Source organism: Phascolarctos cinereus, unplaced genomic scaffold (assembly GCF_003287225.1).
Source record: "Phascolarctos cinereus isolate Bilbo 61053 unplaced genomic scaffold, phaCin_HiC Scaffold_726;HRSCAF=1367, whole genome shotgun sequence".
In the NCBI taxonomy this organism is placed as follows: Eukaryota; Metazoa; Chordata; class Mammalia; order Diprotodontia; family Phascolarctidae; genus Phascolarctos; species Phascolarctos cinereus.
The window spans coordinates 165652311-165668251 of NW_027556098.1; the positions used below are offsets into that span (position 1 = coordinate 165652311).

The 15941-nt window shown below is 37.4% G+C and overlaps 1 protein-coding gene across 7 annotated transcripts in view; it reads left to right on the forward strand.

Moving 5' to 3' along the window:
- The window catches only part of ARHGAP15 (Rho GTPase activating protein 15), an 826255-nt gene that overhangs the window by 598661 nt on the left and 211653 nt on the right, over window positions 1-15941 (forward strand). Inside the window, exon 13 of one of the 7 annotated variants that reach the window (XM_078146832.1) lies at window positions 6481-6565. The exons of the other annotated variants lie outside the window; for them this stretch is intronic. Within the exon in view, the coding sequence (XP_078002958.1) occupies window positions 6481-6565 (85 nt within the window). The remainder of the gene's footprint in view (window positions 1-6480; window positions 6566-15941) is intronic. 7 annotated transcript variants of the gene reach the window in all.

Genomic DNA, 15941 nt, shown 5'->3' on the forward strand with positions numbered 1-15941 from the left:
CCTTTTTTAAAACTTGTGGACATAACTTTGGCGGACAGTTCACATAAACCTTTCTGTAAATGACTGGTAAGGGAAAGGAATAATTATTGATATTAATTTGGTTAGCTTCCTGAGGTTCAAACCTAGGAAATTTCATTAATATTTAATAATTGTAATATTATAAAGGCAAAAAGCCATCTGTTTTCACATTGCTTTCAAGGTCTATTAAGCTATCAGCAGAAAGAAAAGAATGACTATCTTTACCACTGGACCGGAGGTGGCATACAACCAACTCTGGGCCAGGATATATAATTCCTGACTTACAGGCAGAATGCAGATAGACACAGAACAAAAGAAAACACTGGGAAATCAGAATCAAGATGTGGCCACAAAAACCTGTTTGAGGAATAAGAGAGCTTTACAGAGTAGCTGACAGAGCAACGTTGAGGTCTTTGGTGTCTCCAGCCAGTCTGGAGGTGACATATGATTCATTTGTCATTGCCAGTTTGCATCTGAAGATACCTCAATGCAACCAGAGAGAACTGTTTTTATTTTAGTTTTACCAGGAACACGTGACAAAGCATTCAAACATAATGCAAATAATTGCAAACTGATGTATACAGTAGTTTAAAATTGAAGAAATAATTTAGCTTTTACACATGGGCAACCCTTTCTAGAAAAAAAAAACCTGCAGATCAGAACTCATACGTTGGAATCTATTTTATTTTGTTAATAGATGAACTAATATGATAGGCATTTAATTGTATAATGTATTATTAGCCATTTTCTTTGGCATACCATTAGCTTTAAATAGTATTCATATTTAACATTTCATAATACACACAACAAAGTTCTTTTTTCCAGCTCAACTGGAAATGGGTGCTGATAGTAAATCTCTCTAAAGTGGGTTTTGAGATGCTCAGTATGCAAAACCTGTTCCATTTATACTGTTTGATCAGAAATACTCAAAATGCCACAGAATAATAAGGCAAATGTTGAGGGGTGACAATGATGCCAAAAGTGTATTATGATTCTGTATTCAATACAATCCATTGCATAATTAGGCATAATAATATAATTTGAATATTTAGGAGTATATTTAAAATGTGATAGGATGCATCTAAGTGCATCCGGTCTTTGTTTTCTCAGGGACAGTTGAATTAGGGTATAAAATTGTGATTAATGCTTGCTAATGGTGGGAGGGGGATTCAACCACAGGTTTCTTGGAGTATATTTGTGGCTAAAGAAAGACCCACAGACATTAATACTGTGATGTGGTTGTTTAACAAAGCTAAAGTTGAGTTTCATTATGAAATTCAAGGTCCCCTCAGAGAGAGTATTGTCTGTGGTTGTAAGGCTTAATTAGAGGACAGCATTTGTGAGGCCTGGAGCCCAGGGTTGAGTTTTCTCTCAGCAGAGCCAATTTGATTGTTCTGTGTTACATGGCCACAGCCTGCACTCCAACCCTGAACTAGCAATCTTAGAAATGCATGTCCATAATCAAAAGGAGAAGTAGGTCGGAGGGCATGGATAGATCAACACAAATCTATCCATACTCAAAACCAGCAACTCAAAGCAAATACCCAACTAATGATAAATCAGCACCATCTTTTTGTACTAAGATCATCCCTACTAAGGCAAAATTTTCATTTTAATAGATATTTAGGCTGGATTTATTTTTTAATGTAATTTTCTGTAGATGTGTGAGGAAATGTGAATGAAGTGGTGAACTTCTGTACTTCATCCCAGGTCAATAATGACCAATAATCACCAAATCCCATCACCATGAACCACATCTTATGTATTTCAAATGGGAAGTGGGACATGATAAAACTTGTGATTTTATTGACATTGACTTAATTATGAGGCCAAGGGTTCTGTAGGTACAAAGACCTGATAAGGAATTACTATAGTTTAGCAAATATTAAGTACCTACCACATAAGTACTCAAGACACTGTGCTAGATGCTTTGATAATAATTATAAAAATAACAAACATTTATATAACACTTTAAAGTTTCTAAAGCAATCCACACATATTATCTCATGTTATCCTCACAGAAACTCTATGAAGTAGATACTATTATTATATCCATTTTACACATGAAAAAACTGAGGCTGGTTGGAGGTGAAGTAACAACACAGTTAAAAAGCATCAAATGTAAGATTTATACTACAGGCAAAAAAGGGGGAAAGGGGAGAAATGACAGTCTCTTCCCTCAAGTAGCTTATAATTTAGTGGGGTTTGGGAGGAAGGGATGTTTCATGGACTCACCAATACCTATGATATAAATCAAAATAAGAAAAATGTGTAGACAAGGCCAAGCAGACCAAAACAAGAGTTGAGAAAGGAAGGTTCTCTTTTAGCCAGAGAGGTCAAGGAAGATGTCTTGAAGAGCCTTGAAGGAAAGGAAACCAACAAACAGAAATGTGGAGAAAATTACCAGGCACAAATGAATGGAGAACAGATTAAAGATGTGGCATGACTAGTACTCCAGTTTGATTGGAATGTAGAGTTATGTAAAAAGGAGTAATGTGAAATAAATATTTGGATAACAGCATAGTATACAGAGCTTCTTAAAATTTTTCCACTTGAGACCTCATGTGGGGTCGGAACCCATGGTTTAAGGAGCACTGGACTATAGTGGATAAACTGTTAGACTTGGAGTCAGGAACACCAGTGTTCAGAGCCTACCTTCTTTTGCTGTGCAACCATAAATAATATTTAGCCTCTCTGAATATCAGTGTCCTCATTTGTAAAATGGAGATTACATCTTTAGTGCTTACCTCATAGAGTTATTGTGAGACTTGAATATGATGTGTATAAAGTATTTAGTAATGTAGAAAATGATACATAAATGCCAAGTACAATATAACAAATAAGGACATAAAGATAGGTTGAGCCAGGCCACAGAGAGCCTTGAATGAAGAGTAAAAAAAAAAAATCCATCTTATTCTATAGGTGATTGGGAGCCACTAAAGCTTTTTGAACAGAGGAAGGACATGATCAGACCTATAAATCACTTTGGCAATAATGTGAAGTATAGATTGGAAAGAGGAGAGAATATTGGCAGTGACAGCAATTAGGAGCTAATTGTAGTAGTTCAGGTGAAAGTTAATAATGGCATGAACTAGAAGAGTAGCAGAAAGAGTGAAAAATAGAGATTATAAATTAAAGCTATCAAAAAGACAAAAATCTGCAGGAATAGACAGTTGATTAGACGTGAGATGAGGCCTAGGGAAATGGTGTACCATCAACAGAAATATGGAAGCTAAGATAAGGGAATAATAAGTTCAATTTGGAACTAAAATGCCAGTGGGATATCCAGGTAGATATGTCCAGGAGGCAGTTAGAAATTTAAGATGAGCTCACAACCAAGGTTGGAATAGAAGTTGAAGTCTTCTACCTCTGTGTATAGGTGATGGAGACAGTCAGGAAGATCTGAATTCAGTTCCAGTCTCAGACCCTTACCAGCTGTATGATGCTGGGCAAGTCACTTAACCTCTGCCTGATTCAGTCCCTGAAAGCTAATAATAGCACCTGCCTTCTGAGGTTGTTGAAGGAAGGAAAGGAGCATTTACTAAGTACTTATATCATACTAAGCTCTTGATAAACCTTATTGCATTTGATCCTTGCAACAACCCTGGGAGATTGCTGTTATGATTATCCCCATTTTACATTTTGAGATAAAATGAGATAATGTCTGTAAAGAGCTTTGAAAATCTTAAAAACTATATAAATGCTAGCTGATGATGATGAAGGTGATGATCATGATGTGAAAGCTATGAGAGTGAATGAATCAACAAAGGAGAAAATGTGGAGAGAGAAAAGGACCTAGGAAAATGCTTCATAAAAACCTTACATTTAGAAGGCTAGGCAAGAAAAAAGACAAGTTAATGAGACTGAGACAGAGATGATAGAGAGATGAGCAGAAAACTGAAAAAGGATAATGTCATAGATGTCAAAAAGGGAAATAAAATCAAGGATGGGGTAGTCAACAATGTTGAATGCTATAGAAAGGTCAAGAGGGTAAAAACTGAAAAGGGCCGTTGATTCTGGTGATCAAAAGCTCATTCATTAGTAGGGAGGACACATAGCATGGTGCAGGGAGCCATGGCTTTGGAGTCTGATAATCTTGATTCACATTCAGGCTCACAACTACTGTGACCTTGAGCAAGACCCTTCCCTCACTGGGCTTCAGTTTCTTCATCTGTAAAATGCGGAGCTGTACTAGTTCAACTCAAGATGTCTTTTCCCACAAGTACCAAGCAGACTCGAGGAAAGGCCAGGCAGTGTGTTTGTTTTGTTTTCAGTATGGGGACGCTGAGAATGTTTGTGAGCATAAGGTAGAAGGACAGCAAAGAAAGGAGATATTGGAGAAGGAAGAGGGGCTATGCTTAATGGATCAGTGTCCTGGAGTAAAACAGAAAAGAAGGGGATCAAGACTTAGCATTGATATGGAGGTGGAGTTCTTCATTCACTGATACTGGAAAGGAAGAGGGACTTAATGAAGACAGAGAAGTATTGAGGAGTAAAGGAATGAAGATGATTATATGGCCTCAATCTTTTCAGTTAAATGGAAGAAAAGGGTTGTACAGCTCACGGCAGGAAAAGGAGGAATTTTATACATATTATTATAACGCATGATACCTAACCAGCCTTAGGTACATAGTAAGCACTCCATAAATCCTTGGTTGATTGCACATTTCCATTAACAGGTATTGAGTGAAGTCAATTAGCATATTTTAACAAAATAATTAGCCAGTTATAGCAATCAATCAACAAGCCTGTATTAAGTGTCTACTGTGTATTGTGTGTCAGGTACTGTGCTAGTTACTAGTGATATAAAGACAAAAGTGAAAAGTCTTGGCCCTCAAGAAGCTTACATTCTCCCAGAAGAAACAAAATGTGCAGGCATATGCAAACTGTATACACATAAATCTAAGTTAATTTTTGTAGTAGCAATAGGGAAGATCCAGAAAAACTTCATATAGAAATTAGCACTTGAGCTCATTTTTGAAGGAAACTAGAAGTCAGAGGTGGAACAAAAAGATCATAGGATCATAGATTTAGAACTGAAATGGGTCTTCAAGACCATCTAATCCAACCCCCTCATTTTATATATGAGGAAACTGAGGCTGCAGATGTTAAGTGACTTGCCCATGGTCACACAGGGTGTAAGTGGCAGAAATGGAATCAAGAATATAAATAAAGCCCCTGAATCAGATCAAGGGACAGAACTCAGGGAGGGAAGTCAAGAAGAAATCAGCCCTTATGACTCTTGACTTGGCACTGAAAGAATAATATATCATGTCCTCCCAATGCAAATTCTCAGAAACTAGTTGGGAGAGGTCGGGGGGCGAGGATGGGTGGGCAGAGGTAATTTCATTCTATAATTTCTTCCTACAAAGTTTTCAATCAGATTGTCCTCTTTAACTCAGAATACTAAGGGATGTATTTTTTTGTTTTTGTTTTTGTTTTTTATATTTTTGTTTCTTTCCTGAAACACATTAGATTCTAAGCCCCCAAAACAGGAAAAAAATCTTAGCCACCAATTTCGGGGCAGTGTGAGACAGCAGTCTCCTTTGAGCAATGAAGATTTAAGAGAAGCCCTTCTTTCCATGACGGGGCTTTATGTTTCAAATCCCCCATACCTTTCATGTGTGCTTTTGACAGCTGGTGTCGTGCCAGGCATTGACCAGTGAGAGGCATGATTGTTCTAAATTGGAAGCATCAGGCCCAGGGCTGTGTTTTTATTGGGGGGTTGCAGAGGGGCGGGAGAGAAATTTGAGGGTGGCAGGGCAGAAATCATCCACAGATGCTGTTCTGTGTCTGTTGGTGGATGTGATTTCAGAATTGTGGTAATTCCCGTTTCGGTGACAGTTAATCAAAATTGGAGGGCACCCTGTTTGAAATTACCCACTGTTTCCTTTCCAAACTCAATGCAGACTCCCCACCTATAATTATCAGCATTATTCATCTCCCTCTTTGGGGTGCTGATGAAGGGCCATAGAAAATATCACCCCAACTGCCACATGAACAAAGATAGCAGAGAACCACATGAACCTCATCTCTCCTATGCACAGAGACAACCGTGTCTATGTACTCAACAGAGGCTTGAGAGTAACTCAGAATGACAATTTGGAAAGCTTTCTCTCCCCTCTATTTAGAAATGTCTGCAGGTTTCAAACCCAGTCAAACTAGGAGGTGTGAAGACAAACCTTTCTACTATTTCCAGGCAATCCTTTGGAGAGGGACAGTTCAAGAGCTCAATGTATCAGACTGCTATCTCTGTCTTTCTCTCTCCCTAAGACTTGGCTTTTATCCCCTCTTCTCCAAAATATGATCTTTTCAAGTAAAAATAAAGGAGAGCCAAAGTCAACCAGGGCAATGGAGGAGGCTACTGAAAACCTACCTCAGAGTGTTTCAAAGTAAGCACCAGGTGATAACCCCTTCCCTAAAAGCTGAACATCAAAAGCTGTTTTTTCTTCATTTCCCCAGTGCTGTCTGTGAGGCTTCTTTCCAAGAAGGAAAAAGAAAAGAGAGAGATTCGAGGGTGTGGGGAGAATAGAGGCACAGGAGATGGGTAAGCATGCTGCCAGAGCTACTGTAGCTAAAAAACAAAGATCTTCTCACATCTAGTTTTACAGCAATGTTACCTGCCGTGCCTTTTTTTCCCCCTGAAAGCCCCAAAGAAGCAGCCCAGAGACCACTGTGCTGTAGTAACAGACAGAGCTGACTTTGGAAGATGGATTTCAAAAGAACCAGAGGCTGGATGTGATGTAAAAGTATGCCAAAGATTATTTAAGTGGCCAGTAATACAAACATTATGCTACTAACACTGAACAGTTTATCACATAAATATAATTGTCTTCTTTTAGAAGAATAATAAAAGCTGAATCCATATGTTACATATTATTTAAAATTGTTTTCTGCAAGATGTATTAGTCCCACTGAAGATGCAATTCTTCCACCAGAGGAGAACAGCCGCCTTTTGATTTTATTACATTGTCATTTGTTTAATTTGTTTGTTCCCAGTCATAGTTTCACAGTTTTGTTTTGTTTTTTTATGAACTGTTACCTTTAGAGAAAGTCAAGTTATAAAAAACAGGCACTGTTTGATTTCATTTAAAAATGGGTCAGAAAGGTAGATGACACATTTATTAACTTAGCTGAATCTTTTTAAAAGAACGTCTCTGGATCATGAGTAAAATTTTATATGATGTGACGGAGATGAGGGGGAGGAGAGGAGGATCAAGCCCCTATAGTACATATTTTGATGTTGTTAAACTAGATCCTAATGTTTCTCAAACTTTATCTTAGCTTATTCCAAAACGTAGACCAAATGTGGAGAGCACAGACAAAAGGGGGATTTTAAAGAACGGATGCCGGAATGGATCAATAAGAATTATGTGTGTTTTCTGATTTAGAGAGTATTCTAATATCATGATCATAAGATATTAGATGTACAGCTGGAAAGGACTTTACAAATCGTGCAGTCCAACTCTGATTTTACAGGTGAGGAAAGTTACAGGCCCACAGTATTGGAATGATTTGTCCAAGGTCACATAGGTCATAAACAGCAGAGCTGGGACTCCAACCCAGGCCTCTGATTCTCTATCTAGCATGTTCGAACCAGTTTCATTTTTCTAAGTGTGAGTTAATCACCATCATACACACTATCTACGTTCATCTGTAGCCAAAAGCCTAATACTGGGTTGTTGGTTAAATACGAACTAAGGGATATTTGCTTCTCCAGGAGTATCTCAACATTTTATTCCTCATTTCCTACAGCTAGATTTCAAATGAAGAACTATCCCAAATGAATATGAAATCCTAGGTCATGTCTAAAGAGTGGTTACTATCTGGCATTAACCTATCTACTAATAGATTTTTGTAAAAACAAAAAATTAAAGCTCAATCATTATTCTTTCCTCTCTCTACTGACCTAGTTTAAGCAGCACCACATACATGCACATACACATACACACACACTCACACACACACACATGCACAAACACACACACACATACACACACACACACACACTATAATCCAATTATGAGAAATGGTTAAATTATGAAAACAAAAGGCTACAAAAACATCTGTATTGTTTTTCTTTTGATCTCCCGTGTTTCTTTCAATTTCCTGTATGATTTAGGTCCCCTTTTTCTAGTCTTGGGAAACTTTTTTTTTAATTTCAGGAGGGATTCTTGTTACTCAAAGATAATTCTAAACCATTACTTTGTGTCATCAATCTTTGCACTCAAGAAAGACAAAATTTATTTTAAAAGCATAGGCAAGATATAATTAGAAAAATTAACCTATTTGTAGTAAATTTATGAAATTTATATATGTTCATAAACCACATATAAATAAGTAAGGATTACCCAGTTTGCTCAAATCCATGCCATTGTGCCTTTCCATTGTTATAGACAATTGATAGGTGACCATATTTAACTTCCAAGTTATCCAAATATGATAGTTTTGTCAGCTCTGTTCCCTTTTGACAAACAGTAGAAACAAGATTCAAGCAGAACCTTAGTGACCCCTTGTCTGAGATGGTATAGAGAAGACTCCTCTGTTAGATGTGCCCTCAAATGTGCATCCTGACTCTGAAATCTTAATAATACCAAACAGAACATTTTAAATTATCTGCTTTGTTCATTTTATTTGTTTAAAAAACTCATTCCCAAGGAAAAAGGGAATGGGGAATGTTATGAACTGCCCACATTCATAATGATTCAATATGTTGAATAATCCCTTCACTTCACCTATCTAATGGCATGTAGTACATTTTTACCCTACCAGATTTGTCATCTTTTGGTTATTAGACAATCTTTGTTACTTAGGAAATTGATCTATAAGACTTTCGAAGTAATAGAATAACTCCTTTTAATGTCCCAAGATCAATGAAGCCTTGAGGCCTAAAGGCTCTGCTCTTTATTATTATTCCTTATCCATAGTTGTCATCTATATTCACTTTAATTTCAAATATCTGTAGGATAAGAATTCTCATGATATTCTCCTCTCCAAGCTTCTGCCTTTACTGAAGTATATGTGTGTGTGTGTGTGTGTGTGTGTGTGTGTGTGTGTGTGTGTATATATACACACACACACATATATGTATATTTGTGTATATGTATATGTGTGTATGTCTATATATGTTTGCATGTATATGAAGAAAGAAAAAGAGAGAATAAAGATGTTTTATCCAGGTACAAATCCTATCTATATGCCCAAAGCTAATATCATGTCCGATTTCTTCAATCAGTCAATCATCAATAAGCATTTTAAACACCTACTATGTGCCAGGCACTGTGTTAGATATTGGGAATACAAACATGAAAGAAAGACAGTCTGTACCCTAAATGAGTTTACATTTGAAAAGGGAATACAGTACAGAAAAGTGAGTAGAGGCTAGGCAAGGGAATTTTAGTCTAAGTAGTCACAGGGATTATAAATAGAACCATAAGGCAGGAGATACTCATTCCCTTTCCAGTAGCAATGGTAGTATTGATTTGATTAGTGTTCCCAGAGCAAGAGGTAGAAAGCTGGGAGGGGGCAGGGTATGCATGCAGAAATAGTACAGATAGCAAGAAATGCCTATGCTGTATCGGCCCTTGTGTCCTGGTGGATAGCTAAATGGGTCATGAAACACGGCATAGGACAAAATATAGTAGGACGATATGAATTTTACAACTCAGGTCCTAGAGAAAAATCTAAAAACCAAGTGCATTAATTCATCAGGTGAGAGGAATGTTTTCTTTAAGTTCAGTCCAAAGGGTTGCTATTTCATGGTCAGAAGGGAGATAGCAATAAAGTAGTTGATAAAATGTCCAGTTGACCCTGCTATCCTGCTGGAATGTAAGATATGATGGAAATATCCTCCATTAGGCCATCCAAATAACCCAGCTCATGGTGATCTCTACCCCCTTTCAATTTTCTAACCTACTTACTCATCAAAACTATTGAAGTGAACAAATAGTAATAATACTAGCAAATCATATTTATCTAAAACTAAGATTTATGAGGTATTCGCAACAAACTTATTAAGTACCTACTACCTATAGAACTGTGTACTTTGGAAGATACAAGGAGAAGTAAGATCCAAACCCTTATGTCTGTCAGAGCCTCTCACATTATTATGCAAAGACCCTAATTTAACATACAAGTCAAATTTAGGGGTTTTCTCACCTATCTGTCTCATAGCCCCTGCCCAGGAGATCAGGGAAACTCATTAAATGATATTCAATGTGTCAACTTGTCAACCAACTTCCTTTGTAAGCAGAGTTCTCAAAATTCACGAAAGGTATTTGTATGTATACCAAGTATGTGTGTGTGTGTAAGAGGAAAGAGAGAGGTGGGGGAGGAAGAGAGAAAGAGAGAGAAGAGAGGAGAGGAGAGAAAAAGAGAGAGGAAAATAAATGAAATTCACAACAGTGATGATATACCTACCAATCATCAGCCTTTCTCTATAGGTAAATATAGCCTCAATCACTTATGGTTCATACACTAGATAGGTCTCCTAGAGTATGTTACCTCTCAGCAAAACCGTAGGTCTCTCCTCCTGTAATTCTAAGCAATTCCAAACAGGTGGCAGCACCCTACACTATAATTTCTATAACTGATGTGTGTATTGTAGTTTTCTAGACTTCATGAGTCTTCAGCTGAGAAAAATTATTTTCTTGTTTGGTCCCCTGCCTGCTGATATAGAAGGGCATAATGTAGAGATTCCCCGTCTTGGCAAGATACACAGTTCTCCTTGCATTCAGCACAGAGAACTAGACAAAGGCCATCTGTTCTGATCTCATGGCAATTGGTAATGGAATCAAGAACATTCCACCCTTTTCATCTCTAAGTAGTTGTTAGTCTTTGATATCAGGTTGAGATATGTTGACCAAAAGCTTAAGTAGGCAAGTCAGTCAACAAATTTTTATTAACTGCTAACTACATTCTAGACATAGGAATACAAAGAAATCCAAGGAGCTTGCATTCTATTGTCCTCTTTTCTTCAGGAATCTGAGCAGTGTGTCTCTTGTCTGAGTAAACACACCCCATCAATCTGATGACTTGGCAGATTCACCAATTTGTTTCCAACTATGTCTTAGTTCCTCAGTTCTCTTCTTGGGGATAAAATGAGAAAAATATTTGTAAAGCACTTTGTAAAATGTGAAGTTCCATATAAATGCTAACTATAATTGTTGTTGTTGTTATTCCTGAGATATGTGGTTATGTCCATTTAAATTAACAAGAGGGTGAGGGAAAAGAGCCAAGATGGTGGAGAAAAGGCAGGAACTCATCTGAGCTCTCCCCCAAACACCTCTGAATACCTTTAAATAATGCCATAATATAGTAGCTGGAGCAGTAGAACCCACAAAGGGACAGGGTGAAATAATTTTCCAGCCAAAGACAGCTTAGGTCAGCAGGAAAGGTCTGTTGCACCAGGATGAGAGTGGAGCACAGTCCAGTGCAGGCCACGCCAGCATAGACCCAGCCCCAGCAAACCAGGAGTAGGCTGGCAGTGGCAGCAGCTGCTTCTGGAGTTCTCAGCCCATAGACGGTAAGGGGGCCAAACATCTGTTCAGAAAAAGATTACAGGGGTCTGTTTGCTGGCACTGGGGGACAAGATTGTTGCTTTGCCCAAGTTGTTGTCCTGAGGGCAGACCAGGGCAAGAAGCAGCACTAGCACACAAGAGCTCACAGCCACAGTGAAGTAGAGAACCTCATCACAGTTTCAAGGCAGAAAAGAATACCTGCGGTCTCTCACAGACCAGAGCACAGGCCAGGAAAGGAGTAAATACATCTCTCCTTAGATCATACCCTTGGAAGAACTGAAAACTTACAGGTCCTGAGAAGTATCTCTGAAAACAGGTGCACAAAACCCATAAAGCTTGAGATAGTGCACCCTCCACCCTGGAAGTAGAGCCCTACTTTAACAAAGAGTTAAAAATTAAGAAATAGGTTGGGAAAGTGAGCAAACAACAGAAAGGAATTCTGACCATAGAATGTTACTATGGTAACAAGGAAGATCAAAACACACACTAAGAAGATAACAAAACCAAAGCTCCTACATCCAAAGCCTCCAGGAAAAATTTGAATTGGTCTGAGGCCATAGAAGAGCTCAAAAAGGATTTTAAAAATCAAGTAAGGAAGAAGAAAAATTGGGAAGAGAAATGACAGTGATGCAAGAAAATCATGAAAAATGAGTTAACGGTTTGGTAAAGGAGACACATTAAAAAAATACTGAAGAAAATAACTTAAAAAACAGACTAGGCCAAATGGTAAAAGAGGTACAAAAAGCTAATGAGGAGAAGAATGCCTTAAAAAGCAGAACTGGCCAAATGGAAAAAGAGGCACAAAAATTCACTGAAGGAAAAAAATCTCCTTATAAATTAAATTCCATTGGCAATTAGAAAAGGAGGTACAAAAGCTCAGTGAAGAAAATAATTCCTTAAAAATTAGAATTGAGCAAATGGAGGCTAATGACTTTATGAGAAATCAAGAAACAATAAAACAAAACCAAAAGAATTAAAAAATGAAGACAATGTGAAATATCTCATTGAAAAAAATGACTGATTTGGAAAATAGATCCAGGAGTGATAATCTGAAAGTTATTGGATTACCTGAAAGCCATGATAAAAAAAAAAAGCCTAAACATCATCTTTCAAGAAACTATCAAGGAAAACTTCCCTATTTTCTAGAACCAGAGTATAAAGTACAAATTGAAAGAATCCACTGATCATTTCCTGAAAGAGATCCCAAAATGAAAACTCCCAAGAATATTATAGACTTCCAAAGCTCCCAGGCCAAAGAGAAAATATTACAAGCAGCCAGAAAGAAACAATTCAAGCATTGTGGAGCCACATTCAGGATAACACAAGATTTAGCAGCTTCTACATTGAAGGACCTGAGGGCTTGAAATATGATATGATATGAGGGCAAAGGAGCTAGGATTACAACCAAGAATCACCTACCCAGCAAAACTGAGTATAATCCTTCTGGGGATTTACATTTTTACATTCCTACATGGGGAGATGATACTTGTAATTCATAAGAACTTTCTCATTAGAAGGAGTATATACAGACAGAGGGCACAGGTATGAGTTGAATATGAAGAGATGGCATCTAAAAAAATAAAATCAAGAGTTGATAGAGGAATGTACTGGGAGAAAGGGAAAAGAGGGGCTAGAATGAGGTAAATTACACCATATAAAGGAGGCAAGAAAAAGTTTTTACAGTGGAGGGGAAGAGGGGAGAGATGAGAGGGAGTGGGTGAACCAGTATCTTATCAGAAATGGCTCAAAGAGGGAATAGCATACATACTCAATTGGGTATAGAAATCTATCTTACCCTGCAGTAAAGTAGAAGGGGAAAGGGTTAAGAGAAAGGAGGAGGGGTGATAAGGGAGGTTAGATTGGGAGAAAGGTTGTCAGAAGCAAAACACTTTTGAGGAGGAACAGGATGAAAGGAGAGAGAGAAATACAGTTAAAATAGTAACTGTAAAAAAAATTTGAAGCAGGTTTCTCTGATGAAGGTCTCACTTCTCAAACATATAGAGAACTGAATCAAATTTATAAAACTAAGAGCCATTCTCCAATCGATAAATGATCAAAATACATGAACAGTTTTCTGATGAAGTAACCAAAGCTATCTATAAAAAATGCTCTAACTCACTATTGATTGGATACATGCAAATTAAAACAATTCTGAGGTGTTACCTCATACCTATTAGGCTGGCTACTGGGAAAGAAAAGGAAAATGATAAATGTTGGAGGGGATGTGGGAAAAATGACACATTCATGCATTGTTGGTGGAGTTGTGAACTGATTCAATTATTTTGTAGAACAATTTGAAAATATGCCCAAAGAGCTATAAAACCATTACCCTTTGACCTAGTAATACCAGTACTAGGTCTGTATCCCAAAATAGTTTTTTTAAAAAAGGAAAAAGACCCATATGTATAAAAACATTTATAGTAGCTCTTTTCTGGTGGCAAATTGGAAATTGAGGGGATACCTATCAATTGGAAAGAGCCAAACAAATTGTGTTATGTGATTGTGATGGAATACTACTATGCTATAAGGCATGATGAACATAATGCTCTCAGAAAAACCTGGAAAGACTTACATGAACTGATATTAAGTGAAATGTACTGTGTACAAAGTAACAGCAACTTTGTAAGATGATCAGCTGTGAATGACTTAGCTATACTCAGCAATACAATGAACCGAAACAACTCTGAAGGACTTATGATGAAAAATGCTATCCACTCCCAGGGGAAAAAAAAAAAAAACCAAACTCATGGAGTCTGAATACAGATTGAAGCATACTTTTTTTTTTAACTTTATTTTTCTTGAGGGTGTTTTTGGTCTATGTTTTCTTTTACAACATGACTATTATGGAAATGATTTGTATGACTACACATGTATAATCTATGTCAAATTGCATGCCTTCTGAATGGGGGGATGAAGAGGGAAAAAGAGAGAAAATTTGAAACTCAAAGTTTTTAAAGTGAATGTTTAAAATTGTTTTTACATATGCCTATGGAAAAATAAAATACTACATAAATTTAAAACAAAACAAAACAAAACAAAACAAAATGACCAAGCTGAATCCATCACATCTACAGTAAAAGGAATTGGGCAGGGAATGTAGATAATTTTCTCAGTACTTCAAAACACTAAGAGTAAAGGGAAGAAGGGAATGAAAGGAGGGAAAGAAGGAAGAAAGGTCAGTCTTGTTACTAACCATAACCCCTTTCTCATCAAGCTTAAAATCTAGTACAGTGTTACAAGCAGGGTAAAAGGGAACCATTTCTGACTATGAATCAGGCATAAAGGATGTAGTTGATTCAGCCAGTCAATCAAGTCACCGAACCGCACTTAAAATAAGTGATAAGATACCCTGTTACTTTGACAAGGTGAAAGCAAGACTCAGTCATAGGTTTTAGTTAAAAAGTATAAAAGGCCTTGAGTGTACTACTGGATAGGCTGAAGAAACTTTGATATGGCAGAGGTTGTCATTAAAATATAAAGCTAGATAAGAATAATTCCAAGATTGGAGCTAGTGCTGTCTTTTAGTAGGATCTTTAAGAGTGGGGGTTGGGGTGGGGGTGGGGATGGAAAGACCTATGTTGGCCTCAGCCTAGCTCTTCCGCTCTCACCCTACATTAGCTAGAGGAGGACTTTGCAAACGTTAGAGGTCAAGAAGACTTCTCATTTTTCCATCAGTGTCATAGTGGCATCCTCAGATCAACCACTGACATTGTCTGCATTGGGAGCCAAAGCCAGACTGAACACAGATCCATAGGAAACTACACCCTGCCTAAGTGAACTTCTTGAGGCTCCTACAAAATAAAAAAAAAAAAAAAAGGATTTCCAGCAATCATGAGCCTTTTATCTTTGGCCATAGTTTCAGTTTAAGCTTAAATCCACTTTCCACTGGACTCTATATGTACTTGTGGGAAAGTGCATAAGACTTTTTTTTTTCATTTTTGAAGAGGGAGAAGGGATATTTTATACTAAAGGTTATTACCATCTATCTTAGTAAATAATGTTCAAGTCCTGAATGTCAGGATAGAATCTGAAATTTTGGTGGCAGGCAATAGGAAGCAATTGATAGGTTTTAAGTAGAAGACTGATATGATCCAGATCTGTACATAAGGAAGATGAAATCTGAGAGTGATGTGAAGAATGGCTTAGAAAAGCTGAAGGCCAGAGGGAGAAAAATCAATTAGAAAACTGTTGTGATAGTCCAGGCAAGCGCTAATAGGACTTGTATTAGACTAATAGTAGTGAGATCAGAAGAAAGTGAAAGGAGATATTGTGAGATTTAACCATGTTAAATTTGAAGTACCAAAAGATGGAGATATTCTATAGGCAGTTGGAAGTGTAGGTCTGGAGCTCAGAAGAAAGATCAGGACCTGTAAATTTGGAAGTCATCTGCTTAGAGGTGATATT